Consider the following 26,191-nt stretch of genomic DNA (forward strand, 5'->3'; position numbering starts at 1 on the left):
AAAGCGTCGTTGCTAATTAAGTTAGTAACTTACTTGGTTGTAGAGATGTACAGGATCCAAGATCCGGTTCCGGATCCGGCAGGATAATAGGGTTTTTCACAGGATCCGGATCCGATTCCAGGATCCAGGATCCGGTAGCCGAGGCTTTTCAGTCAAAATAGTTTGAGCCAAAGTGATAAAAAAGGGCCAACATGTGTGAGTAGGCTATGTGTTTCAACCCTTTCGTAGGATCCGGTATCCGGTTCCGGATCCGGCAGGATCTTAAGCAGTGGATCCGGTATCCGGCAGGATCCTAAAAATCAGGATCCGGTGCATCTCTAATTGGTTGCGATGCAATTTCCCATTGGAAACCTAGTAAGTTGCCCTGACTTCTAATGCAGGCTCTACTTGTTTAGATTTACAAAAAAAATGTCTCCACATAGCATCCTGAAAAGTTATGCAATATCAGCAGACACTTTCCAACACAACAATACCCTTTATGTTGATATTTGGAGTAGCCCATTCCCCCTATTTGAATGGTCAGGATCTCAGAAAGGTCTGAAGAACAAATGCTGTGCCATCAGGTCGCCTAGCGTGACCAAACACAACTGCATGTTGAAATGGTCAGGAATTCCCCTTTAACCATTTGGCCTTGTACATAAATCAGCGATTGTGTGTGGTGTGACTTGATCAGCAAAAACTGAAGCAGTGAGTGCATAAATGTGCTACATAGTTGTAACACGTCTCTCGCTGTCCTCTCTGGGTGATTAAATCTGGATCCCATGTTGCTGCAGGAGAGAGCGCAGCTGGCTGTTCTCTTCTTCCTATGGAAAGACAACATGAAACATATACTGTATAACTATTATTTATGCCTAGTAAATTCAAAATATATCTCCCCTAATTACATGTTACACTTTCAGAGTTTTAGTTATTTCACTTGTCACTTGGGCTAAAATGAATATCACTTAAAAATAAGGTTAAGTGACAAAGTTGTCTTTATGGGAATTACAGTCTAACAGTGCAATTTAATAAAGATGACCTCTCCTTGCCACCACAGTTAAACTGACGTGATGAGTAAAGAGTAGAGAAAATATTTAAAAAATGTAGGCCTACCCTCATAATTCACACAGTACTACATTTAGTGCTGAATTTAATAAGATCTACGAATGTCAGGTCAATATTAGACACTGTTAGATGTTGATCATCATCATCTACAGCAGGGGTTCCCAACCTTTTTCAACTTGGGGCCCACTCGAAATTGTCAAAAATGTTCGGGTCCCATCTCTGACCCAATTAAGAGACTAAAATAAGTCAACAATAACACACACCAAAGCTGATTATTATTTTTGGAAAATGATTTCAAGGCCCACTTGGAATACCTTCAGGGCCCCGGCCCATAGTTTGAGAATCATTTATCTACGGCATGATACAATATCAACTTCAACAATATCACATTAATATGAACATTTCCCTACAGCGCACTACTCACCATCTTTTTATTCTTCTCCTGCAGCTCATTGATCCTCTGGACTAGGCGATCATTGCTCTCCTTCATTTTCGTGACTTGGTGACCAGCACGGTTCTTCACTGACATAATGATGCCTATAAAAGAAAACAAAGAGAAGAAAGAAAGCCCATTGGGAAACTCCAACTCCCATTGTCATTGTGACACAGCACTCCACAGCACACAAGTGAACACTGCACACTGCACACAACGAAATTGCATTTATGCCTCACCCGTGCAAGGGGGCAGCCCTCAGTGGCGCCCCATGGGGAGCAGTGCAGTGGGACGGTACCATGCTCAGGGTACCTCAGTCATGGAGGAGGATGGGGGAGAGCACTGGTTGATTACTCCCCCCACCAACCTGGCGGGTCGGGAGTCGAACCGGCAACCTCTGGGATGCAAGTCTGACGCCCTAACCGCTCACCCATGACTGCCCTACAAAGGGTAGGAAGGGTTTTTGAATTGTAAACAGTACACACCTCTTTACCTACAGGCACTTGCTTGCGCACTATAGAAAACAAACAAACACTTGGGAGAATATAATTTTGTGTTCATGTCCTGAAGACATTGACACAAGCACAGCAATGCTCCACCTCCATCAATCATTCAGATAAGTGGTGTTAAGTCGATTTGTTTCTTCTTCTTCTTCTTTGTGGCCTGGCTCACAGGGATCCAGGGGTTCTTTGCATTATCCTAACTCCCATGCTCCCTTGTGCTTGTGGTCTTGTGAAGATGTCGCAAAACATCATTGATGACAGACGTCTAATTCAATATCTCACAAAAGCGCAATTCAAAGGTCATTTTCTCAATTGCAATCGGGATGTTGAATGGGGAATTATAGTACCTGAAAATTTGTTGTGGCTAGGCTGACAGTGGGGAAATTGCATTGTTTTCTCCATGGAAGCAGGGCATCAGCGAAGCGTGTGGCCATAATTGCAGGTCGAGGACGGGAGTTAGGATAATGGAATGTGCCCTGGGTATTGCAATGACCCTGTCTGTCTGTCCATTATGTGTCTGTCTGTCTGTCTGTCTATTATGTGTCTGTCTCTCTGTCTGTCTGTCTGTCTATTATGTGTCTGTCTGTCTGTCTGTCTGTCTGTCTATTATGTGTCTGTCTGCTTTTCCAGCTGCAGTGTTTTGGTCGACTGTGGGTGGCGCCAATCACACAACATAATGTGCATCAAGTGTTGGCCAGGGGACCAGGTTGCCATCTCTGATTGCCCTTATTCAGTATGTCATCAACAGGGCCGGATTAATGCACCGGCCAGACATGGCGGCAGCCTAGGGGGCCCCACCTCACAGGGTGCCCCCGATTGGTCAAAAGTGAAAAATTGCAGAATTGTGACAAGATGCAATATTGAAAAATGTTGTGATCAGTATACAGTTATTAGACATGTTATCCTTATTTCCTGTAGCCTAGGGGCCCCAGGCCATCTTAGTGCGGCCCTGGTCATCATGGTCCACATGGTGAGCTCACCGTTGATGATCCTGGCCACTCTCCACAGCCTGAAGAGGATAAGCAGGCCCATGCCGTCCACAGCTCCCTCATTGGTGATGTACACGATGTCCAGGACAAAGGACACCACCACCACCACACCGTCAAACACCTCGAAATAGTGCTTGAAGAACTCCAGGCGGAAGGCAAAGATCTTCCCAGCCAACTCCACCATGAAGAAGGTCAGTAAGGACAGGCTCAGGTAGTGGAAGACCTGCTCAGGAGATACAGACAATCATGTCATTCTGTTTTTTTCTCGGAGTGAGGAGCCTGCACACTTAAAATCATTTTTGTTATTGTTTTGTTGTCTCTCTGGAGAATCTGACAAAGACTGATAGAGTCGAAACATAATCCAGCCATGAAATAAAAAGTTTAAAAAAAAAAAAAAAAAAGGACTTCAAGTGTGCAGACTCCTCGCACACCAAAAATTACAGTCAGCCTTAGTCCTGCACCTTGTCTTGGGATGTGCACAATCTTCACCTTCAACGAAACATTCCTTTTTCTCATTGGATAGGACAGTTTGAGTGGAGACAGGAAAATAATGGGAGAGAGAGACAGGGGAGCAGCGACAGGCTCAGGTGGTGGAACACCTCTGCATGAGATAATGAATAATAATATTCTATAATAACAATAATAACGTTGTTTCATGAAACGCAAGGTTGCTTAATGATAGGGAAAATGCAGTTTTCACTGTGACCATGTGATTAATGATTCAATACGGCTTCTCATATGAAGGAAAGGAGGTCACTTGCGCTCTAGCTTTCTTGGTGCTCACAGTCTGGGACTGGATTCAGTTTGGAGCAAGAAGGTCCACTTCAAAGGAGACTGGGCCAAGGACGACTGGAGCACACAGGATACGTTTTTCTGATTTTATTTCTTGAAGACGCACTGCGTCGAAACGTTAGTCATGCTCGCACCACAATAAAATCAGAAAAACGTGTCCTGTGTGCTCCAGTCGTCCTTGGCCCAGTCTCCTTTGAAGTGGACCAGCTTGCTCCAAACGGCTTCTCATATGGTTCAACATGTTTATGGTTTTTTTTGTTTCGTTTTTTTAAACCCAACCACCACCACCCCTTATGGGGGACCTATATTGTTTTTTTTTTCTTATTTCTCTTCGTTTTACTTTTAACAAAAGCAAAATGTAATATACAATAAAGGATAATAAAAGGATACAGAAAAAGGATAAAGTACAAATACAAAACCAATCCCCCAACACTTCAAACTATATATTAATTAAACAACACTACCCCAACCCCCACCCCCATCCCAGGAAGGAATTAAATAACTTACTTTTGTGCTGATATGCTTAGAAATTATACCTTAGACATTTATGAACTAAACAGAAAGGGGAAAAAAGAAGAAAGGAAGAAAAAAAGAAAAAATGAAGGTACCTAAAGCCATCCTTCTCCATGTTTTATATTAGACCACCTATCTGCATACATTGTTTTACCTGTTTCACAAGCCATTATACACTCTATTTTACAATAATATCTGACATAATTTTTAAAGACTCTTAATTTCAACTTTTTTCAATCCATCGTTTTATGTATAAATACTTTACCCAACAAAATGATTATATTTTGTATTGCCTAGCTTTCATTTGCCACATCGCCCAGGAGCACTGTAGGGAGATCCAAGCATAGACTGATGTTGTTTTTTAACAGCCAACGCTCTATTTCAAACCAAAGTGTAACAGTTAAAGGACAATACCAAAATAAGTGTTCTGCAGTTTCCTCTTCTTCTAAACAGAAGCGACACAATGGATTTGTTTCTATACCCCAAATGTAAAGCATTTTCTTGATGTTTAAGTATTTAAAAATTAATTTGTATTGAAAAAAAAACATATTTTTATATCTAATGACGATTCATACAAATTATTGAAGATTTTCTTCCATAAGAGAGGAGAATCCATCATTTTTTCCCAGCTATCAAAAATGTTACATGGGAGCTCAACCAATTTATCTGTATGTAAATAAAACTTATCTATTTCCTTGTTTATTTTGTTTGATTTAGCCATTTGTTCTGTTTTATATTTGGTCTACACACTAATTTACTGTCACTGCTCGTTTCAATTTTTTGCTTCCACCTTGATGATAGAGATGAAGTTAACTGATTGTATTGTTGAGTTGTACATACCTCCCCATACCTGTCTCTTAACTGTCTGTTTATATGAGAGGATTTGATGTTTCTTATTTACAATGTCATTCACAAAAATAATTCCTTTAATGAACATTTGTTTAAAGAAAATAACTTTGCCTCCACTCAAAATATTAGAGTTAAACCACAAGATTTGTTGCAATATATCTTCAGCCTTTTCTGGCGGATAATACTGAAAGTGAAGCCAACTTTGCAGTGCCTCCATCAAGAAGCTAGAAGCTTTCTGTATAATGCTTTCCATCTTATTAAAGTGTGTTGGACTAATCTGTAAAAATGGGTACATTTTTTTCTCAAACAACGGATGGATGTTTCTGAGCAATTTGCTTGAAAACCAGTCTGGATTAAAATAAAATTTTTGTATGAGAGATGCTTTTAATGATTTATTCTTTGCTCTCAGGTTTAACAGTTGCATACCACCTACCTCATAATCATTATATAGATATGCTCGTCTAACTTTATCTTTTTTGCCATTCCAGATAAACTTAAATATTTGTTGTTCATATTCTTTAAAAAAAGATTTCAGGAGGTGAAGGGAGTGCTAACATTAAATACGTAAATTGAGACACAACATGTTTATGTTTCTTATTTCTCTCATTGAAGAAGAAGAAGAAGAGGGAGAAGAAGAAGAAGAAGAAGAAGAAGAAGAAGAAGAAGAAGAAGAAGAAGAAGAAGAAGAAGAAGAAGAAGAAGAAGAAGAAGAAGAAGAAGATGAAGGTATGCAGGGACAGACTCGTGTCGTGGAATCCCTACTCAGGAAGACATAATCCAGATTTCACTAAGACTCCATGTAATTCATTATTCAATACACTTCTAGTATACTGTATTAACTACTTCAATATAAACCACAACAGCAGTTTCTTACAGGAAGTCAATCATGGCACCATAAATCCCAACAATGTATAGACTCTCCAAATCATTCAAGTATTCATTGTGCACACTGTTCTTACCTGCTTAATCTTATTTTATTTTATTTTGATTAATTGCAATGAATATTTTTTTTCAGATATGATATTATTGACTCCATGTAAAGGCCATGATGCTGAATCAGCTTGTCCAGCTCTTCTTTTTTGCAAGATTCGATTGTGGCTTTTCCATGGACCCATAAGTAGTTGCAGGTCTTGCATAATTCTTGCACAAGTCCTTTGATGCCCACATAGTTCTAAACTACCACTGTGGTTCACCATACTGCAATACCAACATGGTCACGTAACCATTCTGACATTTGGGGCTGTGCTCTTATAGACAAGAATGCAGTCCTGAAAAATCACCATAAAAATGTCCCCTATCTGAGCAAACTGGTGGTAGTCTGATTTGATTTGGTCCATCACCCAGATTTAGGTAGATGAGTATGTTAGCCTTCTAAAACGACATGAAAATGATTTCGCCTACACTGTTGAAAATATGTCGACTGAACATAACCCAGTTGACTCAAGTCATCATCTTGCTTTGACTGAGTAACGTTGAGTCAATTTAGGGTGTATGCGCTTTAGTGGAAATGACCAGCCCAACATTTCAAGTGAAAAGTTGATGTACAGTAACTCATTACTTTTGTTGTGATGGTTAATACGTTCACCCAACATGACAACAGCAATATTTCCGTAACTCTGTGCTGTTCAGTTACAGTACATATTTTAGTATGATTAAGTTCATGGCTGTATTGAAAGTTTGTTGAGGAGTTATGCACAGAACATGCTGTCATACCTGTGGTGCAATGCTGTCATGGCTAACTTCGGCAGAGAAATCCAGAAGAAGTTCACAAAGCACAAAGACAGCATCCAGAATGACCAAGCAGACCACAGCAATCTGGAAGATAAATAACATTTGGTGTGCACCAAGTTATCTCAAGTATAGACCTTCACAACATCAACCATAAGGAATGGAAAAGGTTTGGGATGTGCCCAATTTGGCCAGTAATTAATTCAATAGACGCTTTTGCACACCTCTGTAGTTGGGCAGGTGCGTAGGATGTTATCCCAGCCGGGTTGTCAATGAAGTGAAAAGAAATCCCGCACACTGTCCGTTCCACCAACAAACTTTAATACAACGTTTCGGTCATCCGACCTTCTTCAGGTAAAGTTACAAACACAATTCAAACACAGAACTTTTGAAAAGTTTGGTTGAGTAGCTAGGACCAATCGGGTCCTGTTGCGCAGGTCACGTCACTCCATTGATAGATTGCCACATCACCTATCCATTGCGCAACCTGTTTGGAGTGAGGAAACGCCTGTCTCTTCAGTCAGGAAGCCATATACCGCTTGTATTAAGTATTCACCATCAAAATCTAAGAAAAGAATAAAGAGGATACAAAATAAAGTCATTGCTTTGCAAAATAAAGACATGTTTTAAACAAAATAAAGACATTTTTTTATATATAAAAAAACAAAAACACACTTGTGGATCCCATCTATCAAAAGGGGGCAGAAATCTTATAGCATCACATTCAAATTGAACTCGTCATTTAATCCCTTTGGTGCCAGTGTTTGAAGGGTGTAAATCCAAAAAGCCTCACGCCGCTTTAGGAGCAGGTCGTGATTTCCTCCTCTCCTTGGTAGCCGAACCTGTTCAATGCCACAGAAGCGTAGTGTCGAGATGTCATGTTTTAAGTCGTTAAAATGGATTGCAACGGGATAGTCTCTGTCATTACGACGTATAGTGCTTTTGTGTTCACTTATGCGTTGCTTCAGCTGGCGTGTGGTCTTACCCACATACACGAGACCACATGGGCATGTTAGGGTGTATACTATGTGTGTGGAACTGCAGGTTTTTTTTTAATATATATATAAAAAAATGTCTTTATTTTGTTTAAAACATGTCTTTATTTTGCAAAGCAATGACTTTATTTTGTATCCTCTTTATTCTTTTCTTAGATTTTGATGGTGAATACTTAATACAAGCGGTATATGGCTTCCTGACTGAAGAGACAGGCGTTTCCTCACTCCAAACAGGTTGCGCAATGGATAGGTGATGTGGCAATCTATCAATGGAGTGACGTGACCTGCGCAACAGGACCCGATTGGTCCTAGCTACTCAACCAAACTTTTCAAAAGTTCTGTGTTTGAATTGTGTTTGTAACTTTACCTGAAGAAGGTCGGATGACCGAAACGTTGTATTAAAGTTTGTTGGTGGAACGGACAGTGTGCGGGATTTCTTTTCACTTCATTGCCAGTAATTAATTGACATGAACATTGAACTTCTCAAAAAAGGTCAGTGAGTGACTGTGACATTAGGCAACATATAAAAGGGGAAAAATATGAGAACATTTAAAAAAAAAAAAAAGATTATTTCAATCATGTAAATTCATTTCAGCCATCTTGGATAGAAAATTATTGACACATGGCATGTTTAAACCTCTGACACGTCCCTTCTTTTTAACCTTTGCTTTAGCTACAGATCATTAGCTTACCTGGAATCTGTAGGAGCTGTAGAGTCTGCGCAGTGCGTCTCTACAGGTGATGTTCTGCGGGTGAAGTCCAGTGGCGGGCTCCAGTTCCTCACTGGCCTCGTGAAGTGTCTCATCCTGCCACGCATCCTCATCTTCATGCTTGTCACCAACAGCTGTGAAGAACCTCAGGTACCGCGTCATGTTGTTGGCCTATAACGCTGCACCTGTGGCACAGGTAGATGGGTCGTAGCCTATACCTTTCAGCTGTCTATTTGAGAGACCTGCGTGCGTACAAGAAGACAGGACTGTTATAGCGTCTATAGGCCTATTTGCTGCTAGTTTGGTTTCAGTACAACTGACACACCATGCCCATGGTCTGGCGTTGCACATTCCCTGAACACTTCTCTGTGTTTGCTGAAAAACACTGTGGGAAGTTACCTGTGGTTGTCACCGATACGGAGCTCGGATGTGTGTAATAAAGTATTAAAGAAAAAAAAACTAGTAAATGTGGGTGTGCATTACGCAATATTGCTGGTTAATATTCTGTATCCTCGCGCGGCGCGCGCGCCTGTTGTCGCAGCAGGCGTGTGCTTATCTCGTGATTTCCTCCAGAAATGCAAACCACACCATTCCTTCGAATCATCGGAATGCACAAAGAAAACTGTTTGACAAGTGTTGAAACGCATGCATGCAAATTCAAGTCATGCTTAAAATCGTGCAGTCCATGACTTTTTCGTGTTTTCACTCAAAACAATAGCACAATTATAGGTAGTCCACGCTAGTAAAAAGTGGAGGAAACACGAGTTGTTAATTTATAACTTTACCTCAACGACTTTCCCAGAGACACGAAAAAGAAGAATAGACGCTTCTCCAGTTTCAGACACAAAGTGTCCATGAAATATTTGGTAATATCCAGACATGCATAAATCCGCTTTTTACCCCAGGAACACTTTCACCCTTAACTCCGCCTTCAAGCTGGATTTGTCTTTTCCTCTCCTCTTCTTTCCTGAAGGAAGTGAGGAAAGAAGTGGCACCGTTAGAAACTATTGTCTAAAAAAGTGAAACAACTCCTCTTCTTTTTTTTTAGCCTACTTTTAGCAACTTTTTCCATCGAATTTGTTTCGGTTTTTTTTGCTCTTTTGCTTTTACCTTTGCTCTTGAATTATCTCAAATACCAGTGAGCATTATAAATAGACCCTAACTGTGAAAAAAGTTGGGAACTTAGCAATAACTCGTTTAGGAACAAAACTAGAAATGCAACTGTAGACTCTAGACTCCAAGTCCTGTCGGTTTTGATACAGATTTATCAAGCCATAGTGTATCTATTCCTCCTGAACTGAATAGTTGTTGCCAGCAGATGGCAATGTTCATCAAGACCCAAACATTCAAGTTCATGTTGAAGTTCAAGTGTAGGCCTACTTTGTCAAAAACCTAGGCTATGTAACAAGGTTAGCACAGAATTTTGAAATTGTGTTTGACCAGTCGCCAGTGTGCAGTTAAACTAAACATATACCCTAGATAAAGCATTGATAATATTACTAAACTCTCTCTCTCTCTCTCTCTCTCTCTCTCTCTCTCTCTCTCTCTCTCTCTCTCTCTCTCTCTCTCTCTCTCTCTCTCTCTCTCTCTCTCTCTCTCTCTCTCTCTCTCTCTCTCATACACACACACAGCAGCAGCAGAAAGTAGGCCTACAATCAGTGGTCATATAATATAAGTTATGTCCAGTAGTGTAATATGTAAGGTGCAAAGGGGAACGTACTGTAGAAGAGTTTCTTCAGCGTGTTGATGAGTAGGCCTATGATGGCTTGTTGAAAGAAGCTCTTTTCCAGACGGAACCCCATGCTGCAGTGTAGCGCTTGATGGTAGTAGGGAGAACAGTTTGTGTGCTAGGTGGGTCGAATCTTTGATAATGTTCATTGCTCTTTTGAAACAGTGTGTGAAGTGTAGGCCTACAGCCTACAGCTCCTGAATGACTGTAAGGGGTGATCTGATGATCTTTTCTGCAGTCCTCACCACCCTCTGTAGTGCCTTCTTGTCGGCAGCTACAGCTGTCGTGCCAGACAGAGAGGCTGCTGGTCAGGATGCTCTCAATGGCGCCCCTGTAAAAGGTGGTGAGTGCAGATGTGGGAAGTGTAGGACTGTAACGATGTTGTATCAAATCAAGAAATCGCGATACGCAAAGTCACAATTTTGTAGGCCTACCATGATGCAAGGAGGCAGTATCGTGATATGCCCTTTTAAAGTTCTGCTACCCTTCAGTCCAGGAAACTACATGAAATTATGTAGGCCTAGGGGTGCTTCAAGCTTCAAAATTAATGTCATTATTATTATTTTTTTTACTTTTTTTACATTATTAATAACTTCTTGTAACCAATTCTACCTAAGCGATCATAAAAAGATAGGCCTGCATTTTAAAAATCGTGGGGTATATTGAACCATAGGTCAAAAATCGTGATACGAACTGAAACTTGAGTTGAGTGTATCGTTCCAACCCTAGTGGGGAGGTCTCTGTAGGCTAGGACTATTTTCTTAGAAGTATTTTTTTTGATTACATCCAAGCTCAGAAAATGCAGTGATAAAGCAATTAGTGCTATGAACAAAGTGTGTTCGATGAAACTACATACAGTATATCAGACAAATAGAATGTGAATGATCTTTCTTGAACCTAAATATAATACAAGGGGCAGGATCATTGAGAGTAAATAGAAGGGCAGGATACATTCTGCTGAGATATGTCATAAACAAAAATAAATGACCTGCCAATGTAGTGAGTCTAAAATTACTACTAGCCACACCCATGTTTTACCCATTTTCAGCCGGTTAGCTGGTGCCAATGGGCACGTTCGTGATGAAGCAGTGCTGCTTTTGCTAGGCAGTGGGCATGCGCACTTTGCCAGTTTGATGCATAACTGGCAAAGTGTGCATGCCCACTGCCTAGCAAAAGCAGCACTGCTTCATCACGACCGTGCCCAATATCAAGCCCTGGCTGTGTCATCATATTCGTTGTGATAAGACCCTGCAGGGTGGTGTCATCAGCCGCAGCTCGTTGCCTTTTCGGGGAGCAGCCAGTACTGACTGTCGGGATGGGTGATGTTCTGTTTCGGAAGTTGAGACCCATCAGTAAAGATGTTTTTCATCTAGGAACATGTGTTTGAAGCTTGGAGCAAGGCAGGATCTTCATATCTTTCAGCAGCTTCTCAGAGTATGTTGGGACCTCATGTTGAAGCTGTTGATGGAGGACACAAAAATGCAGTACATGCATTCTGCGTTCACGTACTTGTTGGGAGCACAGTGGCACACTGCTAATATGTGGAGGACCATTGCACATGGGGACCAACTTCAGTCCACCCTAGGTCATTCCCTTCCTCTTTCCCAACAATTTCCTATCTTCTCTCTTATGTCCTGATAAGGTGCTGCCCCCCCTCACCCCCCACCCCAAATAAATAAACAAACAAACAAACAAAAAGCACATGGAATGTGAAAAGCCTTCATCTTATCCACATGTATCCGGAGCTTCCACATCTCAAATCTTTTAGCGAAGGAGCGGTGCATGTATGTGGCATGCCATTGTGTGTAACACTGTATTTCTGTCAGGATAATTCCATCACCTTTTAAACAAAATCGTGTTTAAAAAATCACAAACCATTGTCCATTATTAACCCACTTGATATAGCAGGTTTGGACCTTGTGTATGGCGGTCACTAAATGGTTAAACTGGCTGGAGTGTAAGACCATGGGCACGTCTCAATAAACCAGACAGAAGTGATGAAATAATTTAGTAGAGGATGAATGATTCATCCTGTATTGGAAGGATAGATAGGCCTTTGAGTTGCCACACGCTGACATGAATATTAAGGAAGCGTGTCGTCGTCTGTGGATCTGGAGAAAGACCTTGATACCGGTATGCCCCCAATAATGTATCAGAAGCAAACAAACATGTATGTAAATGAAATCCATTTCTCTGAGCCATTCATAGCTCAACATGTATTTATTCATTTTTAAATCACAAAAAGGAAATGTTAACTGTATCAGTATTCATACAAAGGGCGGATTACTACTCTCTCCCACTCTGCCTCCCAAACACCCATCGATGCACCCTGATCCTCCTTATCCTTCTTTGACAAGCAATTCTGAGCAATTTCTGATTGTTCAGCTAATAAATAATGTGTATTGAGACAGAATGGGTAAAATGCACATCCAGGGAACAAAATAAGTACATTTTCATTTTTTTTCCCCCTGATGCCCCAGATTCATAATGGGATTAGGCAAGACATCTACCTCCAAAAAAACAACAACAGAGCAAGGCACAAGAAGAACAAATGCAAGCTGATTTGCCACACCTTTTTCAGGTGACAGAATACAGCAAAAAAATTACTTTGTTTTATTCAACTTTTGATTAGATTGGTCCTTACTTCCCAGAGTACAATCAGCTTTATGACACTGTTTCATGTCATTGGAAGAGATTTAAAAAAAAAAAAAATGTGTTGGATATTTACTGTATTACTATCAAGACTCATAATACAAGACTCTGTATTGTCATCATACAGTTTACTTTAGAACGACAGAGAGTACAACAAAAGTAGAGAATTCAATCTCTGTACAATGTACAACGAAACTAATATACTTAAATTTAAGCTTTTTTCAATCCCTGCTTCTTTTTTGGTTTTATGGTCCTTGCTGCTAAAGACATCTTATTCACTGTTGCCAGAATGCTGTAAGATGTGATTTCTCATCATTCTCTGTGACTTCATTATAACATGCATTCCTGTAGGCCTACTTGTTTTGTGCACAGTAAAACTCCAAACACAGTTGTTACCTGGTTACATTGGCCACCACTTGCTGTAGCTTGGAGCAGTTGGCAGGACTCTGGGGGGGGATGAGAACATGGAGGAGAGAACATATATCTGCTGCCTTGGGCACCCTGAGCTCTCCCCAGGTCTCTCCATGACCTTTATCACATCCCTGGTTAATAGCATCATTAAATTCTCACTGTCCCATCGACACAATGGCCTTCTTAACTGCTCCTAAGCTGAATGCAAAACCGTAATGAAACCTCCCGCTTCTGGGAACCTCCAAAACAGTGAAATTAGGTAATTCTCCCCAAGTCAATATATAGCCTAGCTGTTTTTTTGTTCTTGGTGTTTCAATAGACTGAAAACATACTGGCTTAAAGGACCAGATCAGTCAATTTCAATATGCTGTTGTATTGTTCACGCTACCCTTGACTTGTTAGTACCTGGTGATGCCACATTTTTCGGCTCAGCCCTTTCCGAGATTAAAGGTATTCTAATGGGGGCAGCGTTTGTTTACATTTTTAAAAAATTAACATAGCCCTACTAGTAGAGCGGCTACAGGGAAAATTGTGCAAATTATGATACAAGCGTGAAATTCGGCAGGTATGTGCTCAAGACCCATTCTATCAAATCTACCCGATTGGCCACTTGAAATTGCGGCCATTTTCCAAGATGGCCGCCAAAAAAGACCCCAGAAATTGATTTATTGCATAGAATTGACCTAGAAAATTATGATACAAGCATCAAATTCAACATATATGTGCTTAAGACCACTACGATCAAATCTACCTGATTTGCCACTTGAAATGGCGGCCATTTTCCAAGATGGCCGCCAAAAAAGACCCCAGAAATTGATTTATTGCATAAAATTCACCTAGAAAACTATGATACAAGCATGAAATTCAACATGTATGTGCTTACAAACAATACAATCAGATCTATCTGATTGGCTACTTGAAATGGTGGCCATTTTCCAAGATGACTGCCAAAAAAGACCTCAGAAATTGATTTGTTGCACAGAATTGAGAAAGGAAATTATGATACAACCAAGAAATTTGACCATGTGCTTAAGACCAACACAATACATTCTAAGGGATTTCCCAGTTTAAATGACTAATGCAAAGTCAGAGAGTCTGGAGCTCGCACTCAAAAAAGACTTGAAAAGAGATGCCCAAATAAAGTGGGTTTTTAATGATCTCACAATATGCCGTGCAGTATTTACAAAGGTGCAAACGTTTCGGGTGATCCCATCCTCAGTGCAAAAAAAAAAAAAAAAAGAGAGTTTAAATGACTGCCATTTTCCAAGATGGCTGACAAAAAATACCATAGAAATGGATTTGTTGCACAGGATTGATCAAGCAAGTTATTATACAAGCATCAATTTAGGCATGAATGTGCAAAAAAAACACCATCAAACTTACCTGACTCAACACTTGAAATTGAAGCCATTTTACAATATGGCTGCTAAAACACTGAATTTAGCCCAGAAGTGAGCAAGAAAATGATGATACAAGTATGTAAATTTGTGTGTTTGTGCTTAAGAGCAATATAATCAAATCCCCCTCATTTGCAACTTGAAAATGTAACATGGCAGCCATTTTTAAAGATGACCATCAAAGAAGACACTAGAACTTAATTCATTGCAATTAATCTACCAGATGTGGCCCACATAAACAATCACTATGTTTGAATTTCCAATGAATTCATCATAGAAGGAAACATAATCAAGCAGAAAGGCACATAACTATAGGTTACCAAGGGTAACCCCGGTTCTCTGTGGAATATGAACAAGACATCTCACTATGGGTAACGCCCTTTGCGTGGCCATTTGCCAAAACTTGCTTTCAATCATGCCGTCAGACCAATGAGCTGCGCAGATGGGGATCCCGCCCCCTGGGGGACAAAGCCCAGGTGTGCCGGGCTCTGATCTTCAATCTGAGACAACTAACCTTTGAGCTTGTGGGTGAGTGTGGCAATCTGGTGAGATGTCTCGTTCATCTCCCTCAGAGAACCAGGGTTGCCCTCGGTGACCTATAGTTCTCTTTCGGTTGAATCACTCGACATCTTACTATGGGTATTGAAAAACTCCTGATTGTGTTGCCAGTTACCTAGAATGCACAAGCAAAAGACCCTTCCTGCCGATGCCCAGAGCGTCCATCAACAGCTATAAGCGACACGGCTCGCCCAACAGCCGCCCAAGGGGCCAGGGGCAAGAGCTGCACCTGAAGGGTGCACTTGGAAGAGCAGGGGAGGCAAGCCCCTAATCCCTCCAGACAGACACCAATCATGGGGAAAGTTGATACCAGTACCAACCTAGGGGTTAGGCAGGCACTTGACACCATCATTAGAGCAGGCACACCTCCCAGTCTCGGCCTACCAGTGTCAATAAAGTGTTTAGAGGGCAGATCCCGGCAACGCTAGCGGGGGATCAAGAAAGAGGCGCAGTCTTCGTTCCGAACCCGGAGGAGGAAGAGGTGTTAAACACGGGGCGCACAAAGGCAGCGTCCAGACATCCAATACCACGGAAAGCACACAGTGGAGGGAACCCAGGGCACGGAAACCACCCGTCTGAGTGTAACCGATGTGCAAGTGGAGCCCACAGAGGTATAGCGTGGCCCCCAATATCAAGAGGTATTCCCCAATGGAAAATCAGGCCTTGGCACAAGGGGGAATATCCAGCATGTTCAGTACACAACACCTGCAGGTGCAACTGAGAGGCACCATGCCTAAGACCGCCAGTCAAGCTTGAGCTGCCATGCGATCTTGCTGGCAGAAAAGACCCAGTCATTCTCCAGCAGGGCCGCAGGTCCAAGTTGCGAATACGGGTAATGCGTCCTATAAGAAGAGGCGAGGATTCAGGTGGCCACGATCAGTCTTGTGTTCCAAAGAACTTGTGCCCGAATGTCAACCACCATTAGCTGAGGTCGGGTGCGCAAAGGGGACAGCACAGTGGCTGGAGAGGGCAACCAGGGGAGGATGTTCATATCTTCGAATGTCCCAGGCTGACAAGCCAGAGCAGTTATGTGATTAGCTAAATTAAACATGTTTAATGTCATGTCCAGAGCGAATAACGCAAATTCATGACAAAGCCTGTTTCTGGTGTTCACGAATCTTCTGTTTAACAGCAGAGAACCATGAATTGCTGTTATTAGCATATTATTACCACACTGTCCTCATATTATTAGCATGTCATAACCTTGGGGTTAAAAACTGGCTTATGTGTCATTGCTGAACATTTTAATATCTGTATCACTTCATCATCTATGGAAACATATTTGAGGAGAGTGAACAAATATTTCCACCAAATTTGCAATTAGCTAATTTTTAGGGTCTTTTTGGACATATCGTCATCACATTTTAAGTAGTAAATCAAGTATATTTGATTGTAGGCCTATTGGTCTTAATCACATACATGCCGAATTTCATGTGTCCATCATAAATTGCTTGGATAATTCTGTGCAATAAATCATTATCTAGGGTCTTTTTTGGCAGCCATCTTAGAAAATGGCCGCCGTTTCAAGTGACCAATTGGGTAAATTTAATTGCACTGGTCATAAGGGCATAAATGTTGAATTTCATGCTTTTATCATAATTTGCTAGGTCAATTCTATGCAATAAATCTATTTCTGGGGTCATTTTAGCGGCCATCTTGGAAAATGGCCACCATTTCAAGTGGCTAATCAGGTAGATTTGATCGTATTGGTCATAAGCACATACATGTTGAATGGCATGCTTGTATCATAATTTTCTAGGTCAATTCTATGCAATAAATCAATTTCTAGGGCCTTTTTTGGCGGCCATCTTGGAAAATGGCCACCATTTTACGTGGCCAATCAGGTACATTTGATCGCATTGGCCTTAAACACATACAGGTTGAATTTCATGCTTGTATCACAATTTTCAAGGTCAATTCTATGCAATAAATCAATTTCTGGAGCCTTTTTCGGCGGCCATCTTGGAAAATGGCCACCATTTCAAGTGGCCAATCAGGCAGATTTGATTGTATTGGTCTTAAGCACATACCTGCCAAGTTTCATGCTTGTATCATAATTTGCACGATTCAGGCCAAATTGGCCTTGTAGCCGCTCTACTATACTCCAAATAATTTCCCAAAAGGTACCGCTGTTTGCTAGTTGTCTGCTGATGTTGTATAACCTTTTGGTTTTTGGGAATACATTTAAAAAAAAAATTTGGAATGTAAACAAAGCGCTGCCCCCATTACAATGACCAGGACCTCGGAAATGGCTGAAGAAAAAAAACAACCTCAGGTACTGACAAGTCCAGGGTAGTATGAGCATTACAACTGCATGTTGAAATTAACTGAACTGGTCCTCTAACTCAAAAAGTTTGAGTTTGAATGCTGTGTAGCCTATTGTTTGCTTGCATCAGGGTATGATGAAGGCTGGGAGGCAGACAGCTGAGTTCATTATGAGACATAACTAGCCCCAGTGTCTTCCGCAGAACCTACTGTGCCCAGCAGATGGTGTCAGAGACTAATTGCGCAATTATATCGGTGCTGAGCTCTGGCCTGTCATTCGCAATGACGTCTACTGTATAGTGTGGTATATGAGGAACTCAGTTTTTCCCCATGACGGCAAGAAACACCAAAGCCTAGACTAGGCTAGATGAGATCAGAGTTTGGTTGGAAGTCTTTTCAATTGAATTTACCCAGAGCCTGAGTAATAACATCACTGCTCTTCTAACTCGTTTTCGGCCTCCTTCCTTCTGGGACAGATCCGATAAAAGAAAAATATCAGTTTGACCTTAAACGAGTCTCAGTGCAAGATAAAAGGGTTCCAAATGCGCACCGTTCTAAGCTTGTCCCCATCCGTTTAGGACGCAGTCCCACGAAAATTAACGGAAGCCTTCCTACCCATATTTGTATGTCAAACTTTTAATGGTTGTTTTATTCTGCTGTCCGAATGAGGTGGGCCATAAGATTGTGGTCTGGAAGGCGGACAAAGACGCTGTGCTGTTGCGCACTGATGTGTGCACAATACCGTTATTTCACCGAATCTGAAGTTGATGCAACACCTACAGTCTCAACACCGCAACCCAGCGACAAAGTAGACGTAGATGGAGCATTCGGGGTTTTGCCATTTGTGGGGGAGAGACACTTTTCGCATTGCAAAGGCTGAAATATACAGGAACTATTGGATTCGAGGGGTGGAAAAGTGCCCTGCCTTGTGCGAGCGGCTTGCGAAGACAGCCACAGGTAACGTTAACAACGCATCCTTTATGCAGAACGAAAGGGGGAGGAGGCGGTTTAGCCGGGGCGGGGTGCCAAAGATCTTGTTTCTAGAGTCCGAAACACGCACCCATTCATCGCACTGTAGTGCGGAATCGCGATGCATGGACCACGGAGCACAGAGCACCGGCTGTGTAGCGCGCCACATACATAGTCCGCCCCAACGTTGGCAGACTTTACGCCGTTGGAAGTCGTACTTTTCTTGGCGACGGGATGACAGCGAATGGTAACGACTATTTACTTGTCTTGGTTTGTGTTTATGCGTTTGTCAGTGATGGGAAGCGTGTTCAAATGGACTAACAGCGGGACAAAGGCAGTCCGTGTTGTCTAAGACTTCAGCCAGTTATGATTGTATTCCTGTTATTTGTATGGTGTGGATAACATCACAATTCAATTTTTACGCACACGGTACAAAAAGGGCACTGCTGCATCTCTTATTAGACTTTTCATGATGATGCTAGACACATGTCCTATATGATATAACATCTGCTGTGAAGTCATGAAACAATGTGTTCAACTTTTGACATGTCACTGCTGGAGAGGACTGGAGAGCAGTAGCCTTTAAGTGGCCTAATAGCCTTTAAGCCCCTGACCAAAGTGTATTAAGATGAATGATCTAAAAGTGCAAACGACTACTGTTTTTTTCTGAGGGTCCATTTAGTCTTATTACAACGTGGCTCCAAAAGTAATTAATGTAACTGATATTGATCTGGGCTTTTTGGAGTTGGCATGGGCTAATGACACAGACAGATGGCTCTGGAGACATGCTGTTGGCCCAGCGACAGTGTTTTAAATCAAGATAGAGGAGCTGCAGTAGCCTGTGAGTCTAGCTATTGAAGAAGCCATTATCACATGAAGAAGCAAAAAACATTATAGTGCCAGTGCACTAAGTGCAAATGGCTATTTCAAAATGCCAATAGATCAAATATAAACTATAAATCTGTGTGAGGTCGTGAGAGTAACGTGAGGCAGTGTGTGTGTGCAAATGGAGTGATGTTGGACTAGAGTGCCGTATGGTGTGGGGCCACCCTTGCATCCTTCACTGACTCCAGAGATCTTGGTCTAGAGCAGTATATGGTCATTTTGTGTGGGTGCTACTGGGTAATTATGCTTAATCGTGCCAAGTGTCCTCATTTAGGCCACTGTACCTACTTACCCGTGTGCGCATGTGTGACATCTGCAGTAATGAGTGCAAACAGTATATGGATTACTTTGCACTTCAGACTTTGAGGTATAATTACTTTAAATTATGGAAATGTATGGTAGCCTAAATATATTTATACATGGAAGTGTATCAAGCATTTTATGCTCACCATGCCCACGGCTTTCCATTTAGACTTTATAATTAGTCCTTATAGATGTATACAGGCAAGCAGGCGCGGAGTGGCCGTCGGGAGATCGGGGACTTGTCCCGGTGGGCCGCGGCCGTGAAATGTAACAATGCGGCCGCACTACATTCTTAGCCGGCCCTAAAGTTTAATATTGTTCCTATAAGCACTGACTTCCCACTTTCCACTTCACTATGTTTTGACCAAGCTGACTAGCCAGTATTTATACCGTTTACCAGACGGCAATACCTCACTGACGGTGTCAAACAGTAAATTGGCCACACCCCTTCTCTACTGATAATGTTCATACACCGTAGATCGCGGAAGTTTACAAGATCTTAGTAACACAGTTTCGTTTTCAGTATTTGAAGAACCTGTGATATGTATATTGGTTACCAAAGGATGGAAATATTAATAAATTATGATTTATTTTCCGATTTCCACACGACTGTTACAGTTTACAGTCTTTCCAGTCCAGATTCACTTGCTCTATGGTTATTGACTTGGGTTACGAACAGACTCCACCAAGTGGTAAGGAAGAGAACTGCACCTAACAGAAGCAATGGGTTTTGTTTTGATTTGTTAGACCTACCAGTATATCTCCTTATAGTCGAAATAATATTATTATCATACATATATTTATATGTGGTACATTTAGGATGTAGCCTATGTCTGAAGAAATGGAACAAAATAATTACCACACAAGATTCTGATGTGACCAGTGCTGGGTGTGTAGGCTAAGCTGTGGATTAAAGTAGAGTGATTGCAAGAAACAAAGACATTTACTGTGACGAAGACAGCGTTTTAAGGTAGGCCTACACCGTTTGGTTATACATTTTGTTGACTTATGGTTGTGCTTTGAAGTAGCTAGGTTTGGCTTATTTGCTGCATGGTGGGTTTATTGCACAATGTAGACAGACTTGTGTAAGCTATACTATATTTTGTAAGCCTACTCTTCTAAAAAATCCCCACACTCAAAACTTTGTGCCCATGCTCATCCGGTCTTCCTTAAACGATATTTCAATTTCAAACTGTCAAAATGACAGTGGAGTGCACATTTGCATGGAACAGTAGCGTGATGTAGCCTAACCTAGTAGGCCTATGAATGCTTTGGACTGTGATGATGGCTCCAGTGGTGTAGTCTACTTTTTGATGTATACTGTATATTTGAGCATTTTTTGATGTGTGTATAGTCTACTGTATATATTTGTGCTATTGTAAATAATGGATCAATCAATTTTAAGTGGGTATACTGTAATCCCTGAAATTTTGAAATGGGTGCGTATACCTGCGTTTTACATAGACTACACCACTGGCTGTGCATTTCATCAAGGTGTAGGCTACAATTCTCCACTTCAGGTTGATATTTTGACAACACTAATGTCCACATGTAGTACGACTGCAGATTTCGTGGCTTTTGTCTTTTTGGTTAGGAAACCATGTTATTCGCTTTGTTTTTTTGTTGTTGTTGTTTTTTTTTTTTTTTAAAGAGGGCCGCCAAGGGGAAAATTCTCCCGGTGGGAAAAGGTGGGCCACTCCGCCCCTGCAGGCAAGCTGCAGGGAGGGATACAAAAAGGGGTCAGTTGTCCTGGGCCCGAAAATGGGGAGGGGGGTCCCCATTACACTGCACATATTGAACAAGGAGGCCTTTCAGGTGACCTTGTCCTGGGCTCAGCCAAAGCTGTCAGTGGCCCTGGATGTACACTATAGTCTGTTTGTTACTCACTGGCTGTTCGGCCCGTCAGAGACCCCTGCATGTGGCCCAGGGTTGGCACTCGGCACAGGCAGACAAGGCGCATTGCCTCTGGCGCAAAATGTCTTAAGCATCAGTAACTCCCAAAGGTCCCACAGAATGAGAACATCAAGTGAAATAAAACATTAAACTTCACATTGGCAATTATTATTCATGAGAAATTAAGCATACCTGTATGTGTAGGTAGTACTATATCAGCTGTGTTTGATCAGATGTATGACTCTGACTCTGCCCAAAAAGGAAAGTGGGTGCCCACCTAGGGCACCAAATTGATTAGAACCGCTCCTTAAGTCCACGGCTTTCCATTTAGCCTTGATTATTAGTCCCCATCTATAGATGTGCAGTCTGTTTGTTACTGCGTGGTGAAAGCATCTCCCTGACTATATGGCCCATCAGGCCCCTCTCTGCCTGCATGTGTCCTGTCCTGACATCTGTTGCCATTTGAGTGGTGTGTTTAGAGCTCTGTGGCCTGTGGAGCTCCTGCTCATTAAGAAAAGGAAGAGAAGGAAAGGACAGAGCCTCAGAGGACAGTCTTTAGAGTGGGATTACTCATCAAGGCACCATCCTGCAGTGCAGGAATACATATACGTACATACTACATTACACCACCAGGGGCGCTGGCAGCCTTGGCCGGGCCTGGGACAAAGTCATCTGAATGGCCCTCCCACCAAATACATACAATGTAATGAGGATCCAATGCTGCACTTGTTTTCAGCCATGTTTAGGGCCAAACAATGTTGGGAACCTTTGGAAATGCAATGCTGGTTGGTCGCAGTTATAATCTTGGGTTCAAAAGTGGGTCCCAGCAGAAAAAGTGTGGGAACCACTGCACTGCACTGCACTAAGTTACACTACAGCAGAGACCCTCTGCTTTCTTTTTACTCTCGATGCGCTCAGTGATCTCTCTGCTCTCTGCACCACCCCATTCCCATTCTTACACAGGACATTTTGCAGTGTTAATTCAACACTTACAGTGTGGGGTTGCTAATGAACGAATCGTATGGCAAGAGTACACGCACTAGGCTACACTACAGCAGCTGCTTTCTCTGTTGGAAACCTTTTAGGAGGTAGTGCAGTATCAAGCCGTTGCCTGCCTGCCTGGCCTGCCTGTCTGTCTGCCTCTCCTGCCTGCCTGCTTGCCTGCCTGTCTGCCTGCCTCTCCTGCCTGCCTGCTTGCCTGCCTGTCTGCCTGCCTCTCCTGTCTGTCTGCCTCTCCTGCCTGCTTGCCTGCCTGCCTGCCTGCCTCTCCTGCCTGCCTGCCTGCCTGCCTCCCCTGCCTGCCTGCCTGCCTGCCTGCCTGCCTGCCTGCCTGCCTGCTTGCCTGCCTGCCTCCCCTGCCTGCTTGCCTGCCTACCTCCCCTGCCTGCTTGCCTGCCTGCCTGCTTGCCTGCTTGCCTGCCTCCCCTGCCTGCCTGCCTCCCCTGCCTGCCTGCCTCCCCTGCTCTGCCTGCCTGCCTCCCTGCCTGCCTCCCCTGCCTGCCTGCCTCTCCTGTCTGCCTGCCTCCCCTGTCTGCCTGCCTCTCCTGTCTGCCTGCCTCTCCTGCCTGCCTCCCCTGCCTGCCTGCGTGCTTGCCTGCCTGCTTGCCTGCCTGCCTGCCTGCCTGCCTGCTTGCCTGCCTGTCTGCCTGCCTCTCCTGTCTGTCTGCCTCTCCTGCCTGCTTGCCTGGCTGCTTCTGGGTCAAGCACCACAGCACCCGGGGGGTCTCCAGTTACAGAGAGACACAAAGGACTCTGGGGTCGGGTTATCCCTTCCTAAAAGTGCTTGTCAGCCTAATCTACATACACATCTTCTGTTCCTCTGAATAGTCCTCAGGTGTAGTTCCAAAGAAGTTTCACCTTGCTGGGTGAAATAAACCATTCATGACATGGGGGAACTACTAAAGGCGGTATACTAGTATATTCCGAAAGCTACAGAGATATTCATCAATCACGAAAATTAATAATTGAATGAGATTAGCACAGCATGAGCTTAGGCTATTATATCAGTTGTGCATTGGACTTTCAAGTGGAAGTGAGAATATTTATGGATAAGTGAGTGGAGAGATCTTCTTCATCTTGGAAATGACTACTTCAAAGTGACTTCAGTGGTTGTAATAGATTTCCTAAGATGGCATCACTTCAAGACATTTTACTTCACAAGAACTGGGAGCAAGCGGCACATTTGCTTTCTTTTTACTTGTCATGAATTACCATTCGGCAGGGATGTGCACCTCTCAAACTAAACTGCTCCCACCACAACTCTATCCATCACCCACTGTCTGGTTAGAATAACATCTCTCCGTGTGAAAGAACTCTTAACTAACTTGGCTGTTGTTGTTGCCAGTGGCACTCGCTGTCGTTTTTTCAATGGCTACATTAACCTGGGCCTGCCTTTACTTACCGTGACTGAACAAACAAGTTGTATTTCTTGTGAAATTAAAATCTCAAGCCAATTTCAAACGGCTCGATTAGGTGGTTTTAAGGCAAAGACAAACCAATTCCGCCATTGGCCGCACTCGTGGCTAAGTCAGAGGAAACTGTGGTTTGATTGATTGATTGTGGCTAAGCAATAGCATACACAGGCATTTTCCAACTCTAGTAACTTAGCCAAATGCACATTACATTACATTGCATTTGGCAGACGCTTTATAACCAAAGTGACTTACAATCTAGGACATCATCATGGCTAGCAGACATAAAGTGCACAGGAAAATACGGTATACAGAACAACAAGTGCAGATGCAAATACGGGTTATTTAGTGTTTTGTTTTTTTGTAGAGCACACACACGCACACGCACACACACACACACACACACACACACACACACACACACACACACACACACACACACACACACACACACACACACACACACACACACACACACATCATGTCAAGAGTCTGGCCTGGGACTAGGTCAGCTCAAGCATTAGTGTATTAGATAGACATGAAAGTCTTTACTGCACATACATATTCACAAAGCCTTGTATTTGATACAGAACAGCAGTGACCAGTGACCAACTAGATAGTGTTGTTTTCTAGTTGTATGTCTCTGTGTTTGGAGACGGCAATAAAATATTCTGATGACAAGCTGAGGTAGACATTGTCTTTTTTTATTGAATGCACTTCAGCCCTGAGACCAGAGAAATTGAATTGGGCCATTGAAAAGATCCCTTTTATTTACGAACCCCCATCACCACCACAACCACAACCACCACCAATACACTGAATTAGCCCTGTGGTTTACAATAGACTGGGCACCGGGAAGTAAAGCTTTCATGTCGACAGTCCCCCACGGTCAGCCCTGGTTCTCTTCTATTCTTCTGTAGCCTTCCACCGTATAATGCTGAACCCAACTAACCTGCCTGGGTTTCATGTCGACACTCCCCCATGGCCCGCCCTGCTTTGCTTCTTCTGTTGTAGTATATTGGTAGCCATGCCTGAACTGGCCATACGGCATACAGGGCATTTGCCCGGTGGACTGTTGATGATTTTGGCCTGGTCCCCCCCTCAAAGTAGTGGTAGCGTATCGGTTCTCATGCCACTACAGCTGACCTCTCCTAGTCAGATATACAGTAAGTATTCATTTTGGCTGCTGTTGTTGTCATAGATGACCTATAGATGTTACAGGCCTCATTGTTTCTGGCAATGCCTGGTGGACCAGGCCGGCCTGAAAATGCCCGGCGCTTCAGATTTTTTTTCCAAGCCGGCCGTGCCAGTAGTCATGCCCGTATTATGCTGAGCCTAACTGACCTGTCTGGCCCTCAGAGTCCTCTGAGCCCCCCCAAAGAGCTGCATTGAGAGGTGGCCAGGAGCACCCCTGTGGATAGCTCTGGCCATGGGCAGCTTGGGCCAACGTCCAGCCCTGGAGGGGGTTTTTGCACCAAGGCTCTGCTGGACTGGACCTGAGCTCCTGCACCACTGGCTTTGGTCAGGCTTGGAAAGGTTTTAGTCCAGCCTGCTTTGCTTTCTTTTGTGGTTGGAGCTGAGAGAGAGAGAGAGAGAGAGAGAGAGAGAGAGAGAGAGAGAGAGAGAGAGAGAGAGACTGCACAACAGAGGTACTTTCCGCAGCACAACAACAACAAGAAAATGGAGGGTTGCAGTCATTGTTTCTGGTTTGATTAGACTCATTGTGAGTTTATGGCAGTCGGCTTCATCAGGCTTTTTAATTACTTCGTTCTCCCCAGTGACAGGATGACATATTGTAAAACAGTCGAAAGTGTATGGATGATTCAGCCATTGGCAACCTGGCTGGCTTTCAAATGCTCCCCAAATGGTTTTCAACCAGTAGGCGCATTGTGAGCCAGAAAATCGGGGTAAGATTAATGACTTTAGAATTCAGAATCGGGGTGGGATTAACGATTTGAAACAAAAAAAAATCTGTTGCCAACCGAATTTGAAAGAGTCATGAAACTAATGAACTTGCAGCTGGAGGATGTTTACAATTACCTAAAAGTAAAACATTACCTAAAAGTTTAAACCCAACATCTCTCATGTCTCAAAATGGGACATTGTGATCTTCTAAACTTTGTATAGTGACCTCATTCACTACATTGTCAAATCTAAGAAAA

At 42.7% G+C, this 26,191-nt stretch overlaps 1 protein-coding gene across 2 annotated transcripts; it reads right to left on the minus strand.

The window, feature by feature from the left end:
* Nucleotides 1-561: 561 nt before the first annotated feature.
* On the minus strand, nucleotides 562-9,477 carry hvcn1 (hydrogen voltage-gated channel 1). 2 transcript variants are annotated; one of them, XM_063210147.1, is made up of 6 exons: nucleotides 9,342-9,477; nucleotides 8,539-8,798; nucleotides 6,837-6,938; nucleotides 2,961-3,192; nucleotides 1,469-1,581; nucleotides 562-803 (listed from the first exon to the last, which is right to left on the minus strand). In XM_063210147.1, exons 2-6 carry the CDS (start codon nucleotides 8,716-8,718, stop codon nucleotides 747-749), a joined length of 684 nt encoding a protein of 227 aa, XP_063066217.1. In that variant the 5' UTR covers nucleotides 8,719-8,798; nucleotides 9,342-9,477; the 3' UTR covers nucleotides 562-746. The 2 variants fall into 2 exon arrangements, with proteins under 2 accessions (XP_063066217.1, XP_063066218.1); XM_063210148.1 differs by lacking the exon at nucleotides 9,342-9,477 and having other exon boundaries at nucleotides 8,539-8,938.
* Between the last annotated feature and the right edge of the window lie 16,714 nt (nucleotides 9,478-26,191).

The sequence above is a fragment of the Engraulis encrasicolus genome, chromosome 11 (genome assembly GCF_034702125.1).
Source record: "Engraulis encrasicolus isolate BLACKSEA-1 chromosome 11, IST_EnEncr_1.0, whole genome shotgun sequence".
NCBI classification, from domain to species: Eukaryota; Metazoa; Chordata; class Actinopteri; order Clupeiformes; family Engraulidae; genus Engraulis; species Engraulis encrasicolus.

What these genes read in the sequence shown, in the direction of transcription:
- hvcn1 (XM_063210147.1), bottom strand. Translation starts at nt 8,718, where the DNA reads ATGACGCGGTACCTGAGGTTCTTCACAGCTGTTGGTGACAAGCATGAA. An exon ending in ACAGCTCCTACAGATTCCAG is followed by an intron (nt 6,939 to 8,538) that starts GTAAGCTAATGA and finishes TTTATCTTCCAG; the next exon opens with ATTGCTGTGGTCTGCTTGGT. An exon ending in AGTGGCCAGGATCATCAACG is followed by an intron (nt 1,582 to 2,960) that starts GTGAGCTCACCA and finishes TTTCTTTTATAG; the next exon opens with GCATCATTATGTCAGTGAAG.